The 17411-nt window shown below is 47.4% G+C and overlaps 1 protein-coding gene across 5 annotated transcripts in view; it reads right to left on the reverse strand.

Annotated features, from left to right (window-relative positions):
- Shrm (shroom) overlaps positions 1 to 17411 on the reverse strand; it is a 109708-nt gene that overhangs the window by 12989 nt on the left and 79308 nt on the right. For 3 of the 5 annotated variants that reach the window (XM_022081116.2, XM_022081120.2, XM_022081118.2), the window contains 6 exons: positions 6837 to 7332; positions 5808 to 6268; positions 5225 to 5653; positions 4238 to 4586; positions 4045 to 4115; positions 2357 to 3958 (listed from right to left, as the gene is read on the reverse strand). In XM_022081116.2, the coding sequence (XP_021936808.1) occupies positions 2357 to 3958; positions 4045 to 4115; positions 4238 to 4586; positions 5225 to 5653; positions 5808 to 6268; positions 6837 to 7332 (3408 nt within the window). Of the gene's footprint in view, positions 1 to 2356; positions 3959 to 4044; positions 4116 to 4237; positions 4587 to 5224; positions 5654 to 5807; positions 6269 to 6836; positions 7333 to 15863; positions 15911 to 17411 lie in introns of all 5 variants that reach the window. The other 2 variants (XM_087346969.1, XM_022081117.2) reach the window with 2 other exon arrangements.

Raw genomic sequence — 17411 nt, forward strand, 5'->3', positions numbered from 1 at the left:
GTTCGGTGAGCCCATCGCAGATAGCGTGCCAAAAACCACTGGCATCACAAGCCCCACACCTGGGCTCAGACGGAAATCACGACGAAGACCAATTCTGTTCGACGACGCCAGGAAATGACGTTCCTCCTCCTCCTAGGATCGAGATTATTCTGATAAAACCAATGCAGATTCTCATAGGCTGCAAGGACCTCTGAAACGTCGGAAAATATCTGCCAGACTACACGGCGCAACAACCCAGAAGACAGAAATCTTCATACGAATGTACAGACAGCATCACAGAGAAACAAATGGAAACTGCACATTGACGTCTGATTAAAATAAATCCTATTATCCTGCAATCTCAATATTATCTTTGTTAACGAGATAGCATCCTGATAAGTTAAGCGCAAGGCAAAAATACACGTCAGCAGAATCATTGCGTGGAATCTGGCACGAAAGAGGCCTTACCTGTCTATTCTTAGTGATTAGCAAGTATAGTTGTACGAGACGTGTCAGAATAATATTCGGTCAGAGTGGGTTAAATGCCTGTGATCTGCGTCCTTTTCTGCTTTAAATTACGCCAGTTCCAAAATACACTGGCGTAAGCGTAAAAGCAGAATAATTCATTACACTACAAAGTTCATTCTGTTTCCGTACGAATGACAGATAAGCACCAGATATCATTTTAGCACGGAGTCGCGAATGATAACGCTTCTGTCAGGCTATTTACCGATCGCTTCAAGTTGCTTCTCGACAGATCGGAACTGGAAAGTTCAGTCCACTCTTAATTCTATTGAACGCCCAGGAACAAAAGTATCTCTGAGGACAGATCGAACGATACGCAATAAAACAATTGGCATCCGAGTTTACGTAACAGAAAACCAGGTTATTTTTTCGCGTGGTTTTTGTGTATGTTTCTCCTGAGAAAGTTTCTTCGACAGTCGAAAGCGGAACGGCGAAATCAGGTATGGCTCACAGCAGATCCACCGAAACCACGATCGATTTCATTTCATTCGGCTTCTGTGAACTGGGGACGATAAGGATCACGACTGATTAGCTGACAGTCGCTCAGCTGATCACACGAAATTTCCCGCCTACCACCGTGTCGACGGAACTGCATCCTGCGTCCGTCTAATCCAGCCAACACCTTCACACCATTTCTTTTTTCAGTTCATGTTCATGCCGTCTACTTCTAGGTGAACCAAATAGCCTCTTTCCTTGAGGCTACCCAAGCCTTAAACGCATCTCATGCCACCAATGAGGACAACCGGCGCTGGGCAGAAGCTGGACGACTGATTCACGAATTGGCGTCTACCCCTGCCACTAGGCTACCCCCAAACCACGCAATTATCACCCAAGTTTAGATCTGCAATAATCGATACTAAACAAACTTGGCAGCTGAGACGGCATCGTTAATGAGGCACCGAGTATAAGCTGCAAGAGACGCCTTCAATATGTCTGACTGCGGCACAGATAGAAAATGGCCTTATTACGACGTAAGTTCACTGTCTGTCCAACAGGAAGTATGAATTACCGAGCTCAAGACTTCCATACCCAAATTCATTGAAACTTAAACAAGGGGAGGGCTGAAATGAAAAGGAAAACTACAGAAACAGAATTCAAAAATCGGATTCTGAACACCCGAGACCACAGCCGATTGAAGATTTTGAAGGAAACTTATCTGCACGTCCTCCTGCAGGCAAACACGTGACCTTGGAGCTTAAGTTCTGCACGCCATCAAATAATGAGGACGCTTCCAGGAAACTTCACTCAGTCCACAAACGCATCACAGATTATGCACACGAGATTTCGTGTTGAGAAGCTGACAGTCGCTTACTTGGCCAAGAAATTCCCAGCCTATCGTGGAACCCGATGGTTTATTAATTACCATGCGACGCGACGTTAAGACAGACGGTCGACACTGAAGCCACTAATATTACCGATTTAATGAAGCGGAGTCCCCGAGAAGCTACTAGTTGCTCAACTGGTCAACAAATTTCCCACCACTCTGTCCACAAGTGGCCACACCATCTGTCCACAACATGAACCAGCTCCGTCAACGCCACAGTCACGCGTAATTTCCTTAAGATCCTGTGTTTCTGACTTGATGGAGGGGCATGCTGCTTCCATCTTCTGACACAAAGTATGCGTGTCGGGATTGCACTTTTAAGGCTTTTTGCAGGATATGAAGACAAAATAATGTCAACTGGAAAGTGGGAAAATATCAAAGTATCTCATTCCTGACCTGGAATGGCCAGTTATTTATTAAAAATGACATTCAAATTTAAAGACGCCTGAATTTTAAGCGACGTAAAGATTTTCGGATTTCGTAACAAAGATTACAGTAAATCTCTGAGCAAAGAACGTTCCTACTTACGGTTGGCTGTTCACAGCAAGTCTGGTGACTGGTGACGAAGGCTCCAGGACGCTCTGCTCTGCCTCGGCAAAATGCCGCCAATCGCCTTTAATTCCCTCAGAACATGCAGCGGGTGGTGACGGTAAGACTCCAGGATCCTCCGTGTGCTGCTGCCGACCCGGCAGGCCGTTGTGCTGTTTGACGTGTGGCGGGGATCTCGTCGTTCTCAGAGGTTCGACCGGCACGTCAGTTTCTCCATTCCTCACCGCTGTCGAGAAACTCGGAAGACAAGCTTTTGACGGCAGCAGAAATTCCCCATTCTTTAAACCTGATCTATCTGCGGACCTAACCACGTCCACCGACCCGTCTCTCTGCTTGTTCTGTTCTGAAACGGGCGTCGCAAGTTTTCCGTTCACCACGAGTTTCTGAGTGGGATATCGTGCCGACGATCTGCCACCGTCAGCGCGCCTGGACAAAGGCACTCCTGCAGAAGTACAAGTGTCACTTTCCAATGGCTTGATGGCCGAAGTTCTTGCAAACGCGTCATTCATATTTCTATATGCCGGAGACGTCACAATGTAACCTTGATGACTCAAACTGCTACCAACTGCGCCACACTCTTGCTTCCTAGTCAGTGTTGCACTGCTGACATGCCTGCCCACAGACACATCAGCAGCCATGGGTCCAACACCATCCAACAGGCCCGCGGTAGCATCTCCGTTTTCCGCTCGCTTCTGGCTCGAGGCACCATTTTCCAGACGTCTCTGGGACGATCCGTTCTGCCGATACCCCTGGACTGGATTGCTGTTGACTGTGTGTCTCTGAGTTGCACTGCCACACTCCAAGTGTCTTTGGGACGTATTAATACCGTCAAGACGCTTCTGTGGTACAGCGCGGTCTTCAATGTGTCTTGGCAGTGAAAAGCCTCGTTCTGGATGCCTTTGGGATGACATTCCATTTTCTATTTGCCCGTGTGCTACGTGGTTGCTGTCTGGACTGTTCCTGTTTTTGTGATATTTCTGTTGGGCTGAGGCACTGCCGTCTCCTTGACTGGGGTCTTCGCCGTGTCTCGCGGATATCCGAGCGGCGCCGGCTTCAGAGGGACTCTGAGGTGATGGCATATTTTCTGGACACTGCTGTGTCTTGCTGCCAGGCGATTTCTGAGGTGAGCGGGCAATGTTTTCCGTGTGTCTGTGGGCCGAAGATTCGCCGTGGATTGGACTGCCACTCCCTGGACTTCTACCTGAACTACTTTTTAAATGCCTATGGGTTGTGGCATCTTGGTGCCGCTGAACTGAAGAAATATTTTGCGACAACTGTTTTTGGAGCAAAGACGTTCTTTCACCGTGAGATTCAGATCCAGAGATCTTGTCTGGTGAATGAAGTTCTGGAGGTGGAGGAGGCAGTGGTTCGTCCGATGCGAACACTTCATCTTCAAGCACCGGTGGAGGAGATGGGGGAGGCAAGTCCGGACTTGGCAGTCGCTCCGGAACGGGCGGCGCAAAAGCAGCTCGCAGATGAGGTTTCTTGGGGGGTCGCTCGGGCACCCAGTCATCGACAGAGATGGATGGACCGACTATGAGCGGTCCAAGCAGATCAGCTGACAGAGAGCCACAACTGGAACTGATCAAATTAAAGGGCAGTATATAACGGAAACGCAATACAAACTTTTACAACTGGGTATACCACCAAATGTTTCGCCCTCTTACCTGTGTTGATGGCGTGGGCCATCTCGAATACTTCCAGACTCAGAATTAACATTTTCTTTGTTTACTGCCATCTGTGAAAAACACAGACACATGGTATCACATATATCAGGCATACCAAAAGTTTAAAGGAACATTTCATTGTCAAAGCATCTGTGGCATGAGAAGGAACCGCATTACAGCAATCACCGCTCACCTCTCGCCAAGCACCACCAGCATAATCCGATGCTGACGAGGCCCTGCGAGCCGCGTGAGGTCGAGGGGGAGGGGGAGGTTGGGGAGGAGGCGACTGAGGACAAGGAGCGGCAGAAGCTGGCTGCGCCAACTGCGGCTCCGATCTCCAAGCCTGATTCCTCGTAGTGGCAGAATGATGGCGTTCATAGAATGACAACAGTGCTTTCTTCTGGATGGCTTTCAGCGTCGGATCTGACACTCGATGTCGCTTGTCAGGATCCAGGTAGGTGTAACGCGTCTGCTGGCGCTCCAGCTCGCTGATCCTCTCTGCTACGGACAGGGCGGGTGGCGGCAGAGACACCGGAAGCAACCTGCCGACACACGTGCAATAGCCATCTTAATATCTGTGTGTGTTTCAGTATCTGCAAACCTGGAGAAAAGTAAAGAGTAAAGTACTACACGCCATGTAGGCGCTTGGGGGGAGAGAAAGTGTAACACCTACACATTCTTGACCTCAGCACTAGGTGGGGGTGAGTGGTTAGTATTGCCAAGAAATTTTGTTATTAAAAACACCAGGCTTTTTCTCTGGAATGGAAGAGCTTAGCAGTTAACATATTTCGTCATTTGTTTCAACTGTGAACAGTTCAATACCTGGAACATAAGACAAACAAAAACAAGATGAGAAAGGTTATGATTTGTATAACGATGATCACTACCATTCCTGCTTCATACTTCATAATGATCATGCTGGACACTTGCCTGAAAACGTAATTTGTCTAGATGGTCAGAATCATGCAGTCTACAAATTTCAAACAAAACATAAATGAAGTTACTTGACACTTCAGTTCTAAGCATCCTTATTGGCTAAAACCTCTTATACTCATCGTTACGTAACAATACAAAATTATCATTCTGTAAGAAACAGGGTTTTTGAACATTTGACAAAATTTAGTGCATTCCATTCTGAAAATGACAATACTGAAGAACACGATTGTGTTCGTTCGTGTACCTGTGTGTTGACGGCTGCTCATCAGGCTGAACAGTGTACGTATTCACTGGAAACAGCCGCAGTTTGTTATGCTGATTATTGCGCTGCACCTGAGCCTGCCACCCATTGCCCTGCGTCGCATTGCCACCTCCGAGATATAACACGCTCTCCGAGTGATGTCGCTGCGGCGTCTGAACCCGGGCACTGTGAGCTATGAGCTGTCGTGAAGACGCCGAACCGTGGTGCGTGCACGAACTGCTGGCTACACTCACATCACTTAGAGAACCGTGCCACTTGAGTGTTTCGCTGGATGAAGCACTCCCCGAACTTGTCGTTACAACGCTGTCTCGACCTGCGTGACTGCCATCGCGTTCCCTCTCTGGATGCTCGTCCCACGACGTCGGGGCAGTCGCAACCGGTCGAGTCGTGGCTTCACTGTCTCTTCGCAACCTCAAGGATACAAAATACATAATTTATTCATTGGCTTGTAAAATAATTTCATTATAGTTACATTTAAGACTTTTACACATATCAGAAGTCTGTCTTGAGTGAAATTCACACAAAATTACAAAAGATGCATTTATTTTTCTAATCAGAACCTCACCTATCCAGGAATGGTGTAGTGGTGATGGAATCAGTACTGGAAACATAACTGTGGTAGCCCTCCGACTGTGCATACGATGGCTGCTGCTGGTGTTGCGGTCTTAGCGCTTCTTCGTACACGCGGGAGTACTCTTCCAAGTCCGCCTGCGTCAGATGGACTGCCTGGGGTTTCGGATCCTGATACGATCTCGCGTAAGCCTCGAGATCAACCTGCGTCAGTTGTGGTGGATCCTGATACGATCTGGCGTACTCTTCCAAATCTGCCTGGGTTAGTTGCGGTTTGCTGGCAATATCCCGCTCAGGAGGGGATGGAACCAGATAGTCTGTATCTCCTAAAGCCTTTCCTTCTCGATCCACTCTTGGCAGATATTGGTGTCCCTGATTATCTTCCACCATTTCAGGTCGTGACTCAAATGCTTCTGGTGGTATCTTCTCACACCGTTCCATAACTGTTTTCAGCTGCTGGCATAAAAGGGAACATTTTCTGAATAACTATTGGGAAAACAACTGCAGGTAAATGTTTAAAAGACTGTCAATATCACCATGGAGGCATCTACACTTACATTTTATAGCAATGAAACTCATTTAAAATAATCAAATGCAATGTTATCACGATCTTCTAATTCACTCAATATGTTCTGCCTACAAATTGAACAAATGCTTTTTAATAATTTCATTAGCTCCAGAGAACTTTACAGTGGTCGTTACCCTTCAGGTTTTTTGACTAATCTTAGATAAGAGTCAACAGCAATCTTGGTTGCTCTAACTCCTAATATTCCGTAATACACTGGTCTCGCCAGCCACAGTTTTGCCATCAGCAGTGATTTTCAGGACATAGCCCCAGTGACTGGTGAGCGATTGTTTTACGTCAACAACTGCAATCCAAAATACTGGTTACTGCCTGACAGATGAAAGCTGTGCCTGGGACCAGAAGGACGGATAAATTTGATTCACGAAGAGCGTTCACATAACAAATTTATATGGCATATAGTGGGACAGCTTTACATATTGGTCGTGACCATTATTTTACCTGCTGAGTGAATGCTGGGTTGGGTCGCTTCATGTAAGGGCGCGTGTATGTAATACCCTTCTCCTTGGGATAATTTGTGTGGTCAGTCCAAGACTTTGACCTGTGGGAACCTCCGCCCGGAGCAGACCGCATCGACTGAGGCACATCAGCAGCTGCAGATACCGGCCATGAGGGAAATTTCTCATGTCCAGGGCCGTACTTGATACTCTTGAGGCTGGAAGCATCACGCACTGGTGGTGCTGGTGGCGGAGAGCCTCCATCTCCTTGTGTCTGCTGCTGCACCACCGGGGCAAAGTTCAGCCCCGACTGAGTGTGCAGATACGAGTAGATGGACGTCTTGCTCTCGCCACGCGCCGCGATGCCTGTGCCGGGTTGCTGATGCTGCAGGTTCGGTGTCGAGCGAGCCGACATCATGACGCGACCCGACGGTGTCGTGGCATCCCTCGCCATGTGGCACACTTTGGAGGCAGCAATGTCACAGCCATTAGGGTGCACACTGCAAACATAAAACAAACCGTCTTCAGGGTAGGAAGGATTGTCATGTGGTGACACGAAAACTAATCGGTGTCATTCTGCATTAAAGCTACTTTGTTTCCTAACGCTTTCAAAGTGTAATGAATTTTCTTTTATGAAATTTTTCAAATGGTGATTTGGTAGTGGTGAAGTATTATTATGTAAGATATGAGGTTCTCACGGTAGTGATAATCACGTTCTTATGGTTTGGGACACCAGATCTGTCTCCGGGTGGAAGCTGCTTCTCATGGGCATTGTTCCTAACGCCATCCCCACCTCATTGTGATAATCGTTTGTTTATTCCTTACCTCCTCTGTCCAAGCCCATCATAGCCTCCTACATTTCACGTCCCCAACATCACTAGCCTATGTACCTGAAATTAATTAAAATCATCCTGAATTGCTTGCTTACTGCATCGTTCTTGGTCCAAATATTTCTGTGGACACTCTGTTTTCAAACATTTATAACTGATGTACCTCCACCCCTGGAGTAAGAAGCCACAATTCACTCACAGAAGTAGCAAAATTAGTTTCTACATTTTAATCTTCGGCATTTTCGAAACTAGACAGGATGGCGACTGAACAATAATGATCTCTGGCTCAAACGACTTTGTTTATTTTGTCTGTGCAGAATTTAAACAAATAAACTTCTTAGCTTTCGTTTGGTTACAATTTAAACTGAAACAAGGCGTGCCCCCTGAACGAAGGCCTGCATTTAATAGTTCTGAGGTCTCGTGGCTTGGAGAAAGCGCACGATTCCCAAAACTACGGTCTCAAGGGTCCACAGTTGAGTGAGGACTGTAGTGAAACGTGTCCGGGAGTTTGGGTCTGAGATTCGGGAGAGGCCGGGGACGATTTATAAACGCGCTGCAGCTGCCAATGTTCGGAGGACCTGCGCGCGACCGAAAGCGACGGGCTGACCGCAGTAAGGAACTGGTTATTCCACTTCGGTCGCCTCCAACACACGGGCCGGGCCGTCCATACGCTGTCACCCCATTGTTCTACCTGTAAACTCGATTCGAATTCAAACACTGCAAGGAACCTGCAGCCACTCCGGATTACGTCACGTCTGGGATTAGAGTAGGACCACAGATACGGGATACGTTCTTGTCCGTCTCTTATTATATGGAGGACAGGAAAATGTGTAACCTCACCGAATTGAGATGTAAATGTAAACAATTCTGTCGACTGTGGGGAGGCGATGTTTGTCGACGTGACACAGCACGATCTTGCTTACGGTAACAGAAGACAATGAAAACCGAATCATCTGCTGGGCACAGAGCAACTCTTATTACATTGCAGAGAGCCAGATACGAGCAAAGCTGTCCCGCCGTGGAGGTGCTTAGGGGGAGAGTCGGTAACAGCCCCTACTCGTTCCTGAACTAGGCACTAGATGGAGAAGAAGTTTTACCGCGGGGGAAACACGCGGTACCAGGGTGGACCCCAGAACCGGCATAGATCCAGAGGCTGGAAGTAAGATCCTTTGCCGCTGCCGAAGAGTTATACCAACGTTTCGGATACAATTTATGCGTACATCTCCTGAAGATGGAGACGATACGTTCCTTTGAAACGTTGGTGACCACGTACAAGAACACTTTTCAGATTTTCACTGCCGTCAAAACCCCAAATCTCATATAAAGGTAATATGAAGACGTAAGGGGGAAATAGAGGCAAAGTTCCACGCATTCTTAAATTAGGAACTGGATTGCTTCTACACCTTTACCTACTTCGTTACAGCCAATTACTTTGGGCTATAAATTTTAAAATGGCCATGTTAATAATATCTTAACACCGCCAGGACCGTTGTATTGATACCCCTGACATTCGCTTTCTTTCTTCTTGATGAAGTAAAACGCTGACGGTCAAAACGGCGTGCAAATAAACGTGATTGCGCAGGATACACTTCTGATGCTTTTTAACGCTGCAACGTTATCTTCAAAGGGACGGGCAACACCTGCGGCGAAGACGATGGAAGAGGGTATCAGATGATACCTATTTCATGCCGAGCGGGAAACCCTGAGTTGAGTTCCGGTCGGGCGGGTAGATGGAGGAGGTTCTCAATTTCCGTCCATAAACACAGCGCCAGACTCTGTATCCGATTTCACGTGTGCAAGTTACATCCAGCAGACTGTGTTCTGGACACAAAAGGTGTTCACGCAGCATTCCAACGCTGGCTGGATCGTGAAGTACATCTCGCAGCAAACGACAACTGCTTAATTCTTCAGTGGCGACATTTCAGTTCCGCTGTTCCGAAACGTCCTCACAAGATCGCTTATGGACTTCTTGCAATTTCAACGCCCCTTGTAGCTATATTACAAAGACGTACTTTTACTTCAGGGTTTTTCGTGGGGCAGGCTGCTGGAGTGAGGGTCGTACTGGCATCAGAATCCAGCTCACAACAGCGATGCCTCTATCTGTAACATTTTATATTATTATTTGAAATGTATTTTATCAGTGAAGGAACAGGCGAGTTAATTCAGGGCATGACGAGCGTTAGTAGCGACCGCTGTAATTGCAATCCACATTTCCCACGAGGCCTTGGGACCGATGTGTTCTGGAATACGAACCACCAGTCCACACAGTCGCTGTAAAGGCGAGCCAGATGTAGGAGCAGCGGCGGGCGGTCATCTGACCGGTCTGGACCGGTTGGTGCACCCGGCCACACGCCAAACACAATAGCCACAAATCAAGCCACATTCTTTGAGGCACCCACATTGCTCGCGTTACGATCTCCAGTAGCTGCTCCGTATCTCCACATGGCATCACATCGTCTCGCACACTGAGGCCGGAGCTCGTCCGAATAACATTTAAGAATTCAGTCCGTACCGCAAAGAAAACACCACACTTAACCATTGCTTAACGCTGTTCAAAAAAAATAGCAGTTTGAAGCGTGAATTCATACAAAATACAAATATGTCAGCGGCACTGCCCATTAACGGGTTTAAGTGACCTAAATGGCCACACGAGTTGAGTTGCGTTGTGTTGACGTGGAATGTGCTCTGAACACTCCATATTCAGAACCCGATTACCCCACTGATCGTGTCTGTCTGTCCGCTTGTGTGTTTATAACAGACTGAATAACACTAACAAACCAGCTGATCTTTTGAAACTCACAATGTGACCAGATATTTAAATACAATGGCAGCCTACACGTTCCATTAAATATAATAACCATTATCTCAGATGGTGCCCCTCGGTCGACTAGTGGTTAGCGTGCTCGCCACTGGACCCAAGGTTCGCGGGTTCAAACCCGGCCGAGGTCGATGAATTTTTAAGGCAGATAAAAATCCGAAGCACAACTTCCTTTGGAGGAGAAGTAATAAAAAACCACGTAATTAATTCTACTTTGGCAGACAGACAGACGCACACCCTTCCCTGATGAGTACATTCAAACGCTGAGAGTCATTTCTTGTTCGGCAGCAAACAGTCGATGGCGGCAACGCTTTGAAGTGCGACTCCTGGCTCCATTAGAACATATGGGACTCCCCCCCACCCCCACCCCTCCTTACAGCAAAGCTCATGCATCCAGCGGATCGCAATTCGGCTTGCGGCTGGCGAGGTATAAGGACCGCCATTGAAGACGGACGCCTACAAAGTACAGCAGCAGCCATAAAACTGATCAAATAACTTTCAAACGTAATTTTCAGCCGTGTTTAACTTTTACTGACCATGGACGTCTTTGTTTCTTACAACCCTACTTGCATATGTTCTTCATTGAAGACATAAGCAACGCTTTGGAGAGGGTCAGAGTCCTCCGCTGCACATCAGACGCGTTACCAACGTAACAAGGGACCGCAGAAGACGTTGCCATCCGACGACAATCGCTCTTCTGGGCCTTGGCCACGCGTGACGCAGACAACAGAATGTTCGACTGACGTTAAGACAACACAGTTGTGCAGCTTTCGGAAGAAATTCTAAAGGACTTGATGGACCGGACGAATGGGATCAAAGGGCGAATGCACGAAAGGAATTCTTCTCCGTTGAACTGAAACGTGCCTGTTCCACCCGTAACTTACGTACACCGATCAGAGAACAAATGCGAAACGTACAGTAACGTAGCATTTTGATTGGGCCCCCTCCTCAGCGAAAATGGAGGACCTCGCTTTCAAAGTGGCCACAGTCCGAACCGTTCCCCGCCAATCGCTGACGAATCTCAAGTTTCATTCCCCGGAAGTACTTGATACAACGTCGTTAACTCTACATCCTATAAATGACATCATAGGTAGGAACACAGTTCATTTTTGTGGACAAACACAGACTTTCCGTCGTGCTCACATCAAACACCTGGAAACACAATTCTGCAATTGACTGAAACATCACGAACGGGACATTAAATTACGATTTACAATCTTGACTTGCAGAGAGGACATCTGGGAGCAGATTTGAGCACTAGTGCCACGAATACTCCAACAGATCATAAATCATCACCGTGCGCTATGCACGTTTTACAAATCCGTTACGTACGATTTGAAATTCTTCAGAACGAGAACCATGCAAAACTGGGACATGTTTACAAGTCATCTGCATGGTCAGTAAAGAACTTCAACCAAACATGTCTTAATTAACGACTCAGACTTTGTCCAATATTAATGAATTGCAAAGGACATGCATGAGCTACCACCTCAGTACTTTCCTGGAGGTGCTGAGGCAAACCACGGAAAACCTCAAGACAACCGACCTCGAGGCTTCGATCTGAACGAGGGTGAGCTCAAATATCTTGGAACGTGCTGAACGAGAGGCGTCTGTTACGAACGACGAACATTTTCCAGGACTCCTAGGGGGCTATGCCCTCTGGCCGCGACAGAAGTCTCATAACCGGGTGCGCGTTGTTACCATTTACTAGGCATGGGCCGGGTTTCTTCAGTCACCATCTGGAGAGAGTTTCATGGCAAATGTCCAGATTTTAAAAGCCCACTCTTGTCCTCGCTGAAACAATGTTACAGTTGCCCAGCGCTCGGGGACACAGCGAATTACCAGCGGCATTCATTGTTCTGCAGTCGCAGATAAAAGCCAATCGACAGACTGCCAGAACAGAAGGGGTCTCTCTAGCCCTTGCATCACAGACAAGGCACGCGGATGTCTGGCGCCACTGGGCAGCTGACAGGAACTTAACAGCGCAAATCTTTCTAATCGTCTGCGCCTCATTAACACAGAAAATTAACAACCTTTCGTTTCTTTCCCCTCTCCGCGGTTTTTGCATTAAATAAAAGACCCCGACCGATTGATGTTTTGCACTCCGAAAATGTTCAAGGTGTTTTGAAGAATTTTATACTGAAATTTGTTCGTCAAAGTTAAACTTCCATCCGTATCGGTCTAACATGGCCCCTACCTATTTCACGTGCGACTCAAATCATCGAATGGTATCGATTTTCTAAAAAAAAAAAAGTGTTAATAGTAACGACACCAAAGCAGACATGAAGAAGGCAGCACAAAACCCATTTGAAAGCAGTCGGAAATTCACTTTGAGGAGCAGTAACTGAGTTGTGGCGCACAGGAGAAACGCCTGCAGGAAATGTCCATGTGCCCCGTCCCTTCTCCACGCTTTTCTTGAGTTGTGGGCCCACAATCGGGGGCATTTATTTCTTCACGCAGTCTGGCCGGCAGAGCCCGCCACATGCGTCGCTGTTCCTAGCCCGCCCTCTGGCGATCTACTTTCATCACCATATGGCGCTTTCGTGTCGATTTCAGACGTCCCATGACACTGGAAGTGCCACATAAATGAGCACGACTCAGCAACGAGTGCCCCAGAACCAAGTCCCTGCTATGACTCCTACAGGCCCCACCCATTACCGCGTCATGGCGGAAAAGAGAGTGGGGGGATCAAGACAATGATCTCGGTTATCGGTACCTGGAGGCGACAGGTAACTGTGAGCTCAAACCAGTAACACTGAATGGTTAGCGTTCTTCCTGCTGAAACCTCGCGGATTCGACCAGTGTTACCCGAGTCTTATTACAGCTGCGGCACAGATTTTTATAATTTCTAAACTGCGAGGGTGGGGGGGGGGAGCATCCATACGTGACACAGCTGTCTGTCTGTCTGTACTCCCTTGCGAAAATTCTGAAAGAGATAAGCGATATGAACGTAAATACGTTTACGCAGGAGTTGGAATAACGCGTCTGAATGTCTGTACTACGACAATAAAAACGATAAAATAATATTTTGTCGGAAATGGCACAGACAGGTTGACGGCTATATAAATTTTTGACACATTCGTCCATGAAATTTCCTTCCCTCATTCACGATGAAGTGTGACCCTCAAGGGTTTCGTCTTTTCTACGTCAGTCCGCGTTAAACGTTGACAAAATTAGTTTCTGATAGGAGTTGCAAATTGTATATGCGAAACATACCTTCGACGCACACAGAAAAAATTCAAGTGCAACTTTACAGACGACATCCCGGTACAGTCACTCGGGGAACACTGCTTATCGTCAGGCGTCCGGAGGAGGGGCGCGGTGGAACAAAATTACGAACCGAGTGGTGCCAGCCTCTTCTCGAAAGCAACCACACATAATCTTCGGGGTCGTTAACAGCCCATTCGCTGTTGTTCTGGGCATAATGACCGTCTACTTTCGATAACTGTACAGAAAACATGGTTTGGTGACTACGTTTCGTAGGAACATAATGTCACCATCCTCAGGGCTGAATACTTGGACAGCATGTTTGTTTAAATTACTCATCCCAGAATTCTCGCTGAAGCGTTAGCAGGTTGTCAGTCCATCCGATCGGAATCTCGTGGCATGATTTCGGTCGCAAACAAAGGGTGACGAACTTGAACGCCCCCGTGTGAGAACCCTCTCAGCTCTGTCCGATGCTGACGCAAGTCCAGCGTGACGTCGTCTTTCAGGACCGCTCACGCGGAAGGGTACAACGACACTTCGGCCTCACGACGCTCCTTCCGCCTTCCTCTCCATACTCTGAGCCACACCCGAAATCTTCCGGACTTTCAGCTACTTACTCCCTGCTTGTTATGAAACCCAAATGTTCGTTGCCGTGATCACAACAGCCTGCCACTGGACCCCGTCATGACCAAGCTGAATACAGTCTTCTGCCAGATTACACGGTGCAACACCCCAGAAGACCGTCATCTTAGGTAAATCGGCACCAAACTTACAAAGCGCGTGGTATATTAAACAGAAAATTTCGCGCGACCTTGAGGGTCGATGTGACGAATTCGGTCTGAAAGGCCCTGATAGGAGAACACATCATGGCGCCGCTCTCAAAGTGTTCGCACAAAAGAAATGACAGTTTGCATGATCACATTTCCACTTCAACACTCATTCACCATAAAATCGCTCGACTCCTCTGCGTCCGTGTCAGGTTATTACAGTTTGCGAAATCACGAATCAATTAGACGAACAGAACGTGAATGCACTACACGACGAATTTCTTCCAAACAAGGTACAGTGTCCCCGCTCCTACACATACACGTGCTCGTTTAAAGCCACTCTGAACAGGGGTGGAACAAAGCTCAAGGTTGGAACACAGTGCACCAAGTATTACGTATCAGCAGACGCAGCCAGCGGGACCACCATCAGCTTCTTAAAAAAGGGGGCCTGGTCCTCCGACGTGTCGCGGGTTGAGAACTATTATGCGAAGACTCAGAAGTCGAGACCTACACTGCAGTATTTAGCACAGTAAATGTGCAACATGACTGGAATATTTTCCGGTTTCATGTATTTACACAGTACACTAGGTTACAACCGTCAACGATTACTTTCATAACCTGTCTCTGACGTAATGCGATCTACAAACTCTACTCCGCCATGTGATGATTTAATATTTTGTGGGCAGGCGGGAGTGAAGTTAATTATGTCACTCGGCAAACTGTTTTACACGCCACCTCGTCAGCTCGATGCGTGCCTTTCTCCTGCCAGCAGAGAGCCAGAAGACAGGCAATACGCTTCAGTAAGCTTGCAGTAACATCCTTTGGCCAGGAGGAACACGAGCAGACAACGAACGGCGACCTTGAAGAACATAAACAGCGCGATCGTGGAAACCAGACACAATTCAGTTCCTCCTGCTCTAACAACAAATAAGTACGAACAACGCAGAACAGACTCTACCCTGGTGCTTAATGCAGACGTAAAGGCGGAATGGATGTTTAGCTCTACGCGGTAGCCTATGCACCAGGATCAGCCAAGACCACTTCATTCACGAGGTAAGAACCCGGTACCCGTTGTGCAGAAGGCTGAGTGGACCCTAGAGTTGGTCCGGACGGCGCTGCCGGAATAGCTAGTTCAAATTCTTAACTTAGGTTAGGTAACCAACGTCAATGCTCGTTTACGTCTGGAGAACATGCATGCAAAAATGTTACCTGAAACAATGTCGTTAAACTAGTCTCTGAAGAACACAAAACAGATTTTGGTCTGTCATTAACCCGATCAATTTCCCGCTAATTTTTTTTAAAGAATATCAGATCACTTTAACAACACTGATGTTTTCACGGTAAGAACTTTTTTCGCTCATCGGAACTTCTCTGCTTAAATATGAAAAGTCTTCACACCCTCGACTTACCTTCTATAGATTTCTTACAAGTAAAAATGTCTGTCCGTGATCCGTACCTGAAACAAAGGAGAAAAATCATTAGTAAGCTACAAAATGAATGTATATTAACGAAAGGGAGTTGGTGTTTGCTTGCGTTCACGCGTTACAAGTTTCAATGGAACGGGCGTGGCAGAAATCTTTTTCCCTAAAGGACCAAAGAGGTGAGCACAAAAGCTGAAGAGAAACTCCTTCAGTTCTCAACTGCCTCCAGGAATCGAACGAGCATTTCTCGGTCTGCAACAAAGTACTGAATGGAGCCTCGGAGGGCAACGACGTCTTCCTGCTGAGCTGTCAAGGCCACGGAAACTGTTTGCTCGTCAGGACGGAGGCCGGAGTTCTGCTGGCTGTCGCCCCATCTTGTTAGACGTCCAGTCATTATCCGTGACCTGTTCGATGTCTGCGTGGAGTACCCCTCAGTAAATCGTATTTCTGTCCCTCCAACCTCATCCACACAGCAGATTCCTTGTTTTAAAGGTGCGCTATTCAAGAAACGCCATACCATAGAAACCGAAAGTTCATTATCGTGTTCAAAAAAGCCCGCCACTGAACGCTATCGTATGCAAATAGGCAATGATTTGTGATTTAAGCTTCCCACGGCGATCAAGGTGTATGTCAATGTTGGTCCAGCGGGTTGTGACGCCATGTTGACTTTAAACGTTTTGGATAAACAGTCTTCATCCTCAGCCCTGAAGATGGAGGTAGTATGAACCTCCGAAACGTCGGTCTCCTTCATGTGCCAGGGCGTAATGCTTTGGGAACCCAGATCGGGCTATACGTTCCTGGTGGTCTGGTGCACGTAAAAACCATGTGCTCGTGGCGAAGTTTCATTGTGTCAACCGCGAGGCCACCCGGGTTAGCAACCTCTCTTGATACTGCAAGAAGACCCTTACGCGAGGCTGGATGACGTAACTGTGGTGCGTTTCCCATGAGACACGAAAGTAGAGTCGAAGATATAAAAAAATGGGTGGCGTGGAGGCAGCGGCTAATTTTTTTCTTTCTGAGGGGCTGCTGGTACTGCAGAAAACCGTGACGTCACATCACAGAATCACGTGTTCACTGCCAAACTGCATTGTCACACGTCCGAACGCGCCGTTCGCGTTGCGTCAGCCGTTGTTTTTGTTGAGGCCTGAATGCGCCGTCTTGTTTGTCTTCCTCGCAATGAATGGCATTCAAGACCCTGACACCATATGAGACGCATCCACGTTTGCATTTCCAGTTGTCACTGCGTGAAGCCGTCAGAGGCCCGTGTGTAAGGTCGCATTAACTTGCAGAACGTAATTGTTTATCACCAAGAAGGCAAACCCATGCGACACGAAGCAGCAGCAACATTCAATGGCCCTACAATCTGTATGCACTGTTCATCAAAAATATTAGCGCCATGTAGTACAGTCCTCCTTGCAAAGCTGACGGTCGCTCGGATGTTGAAAACATTTTGCTACAGCTCATGGAACCCGATGGATCATCACCGTATTTACCACTGAGCCCTGTCCTAATCCAAACTAATTCGGTGCACACCTC

The sequence above is a fragment of the Zootermopsis nevadensis genome, unplaced genomic scaffold (assembly GCF_977971745.1).
Source record: "Zootermopsis nevadensis isolate Lab colony 2312 unplaced genomic scaffold, Znev_1.0 Znev_ptg000011l, whole genome shotgun sequence".
Lineage (NCBI taxonomy): Eukaryota > Metazoa > Arthropoda > Insecta > Blattodea > Termopsidae > Zootermopsis > Zootermopsis nevadensis.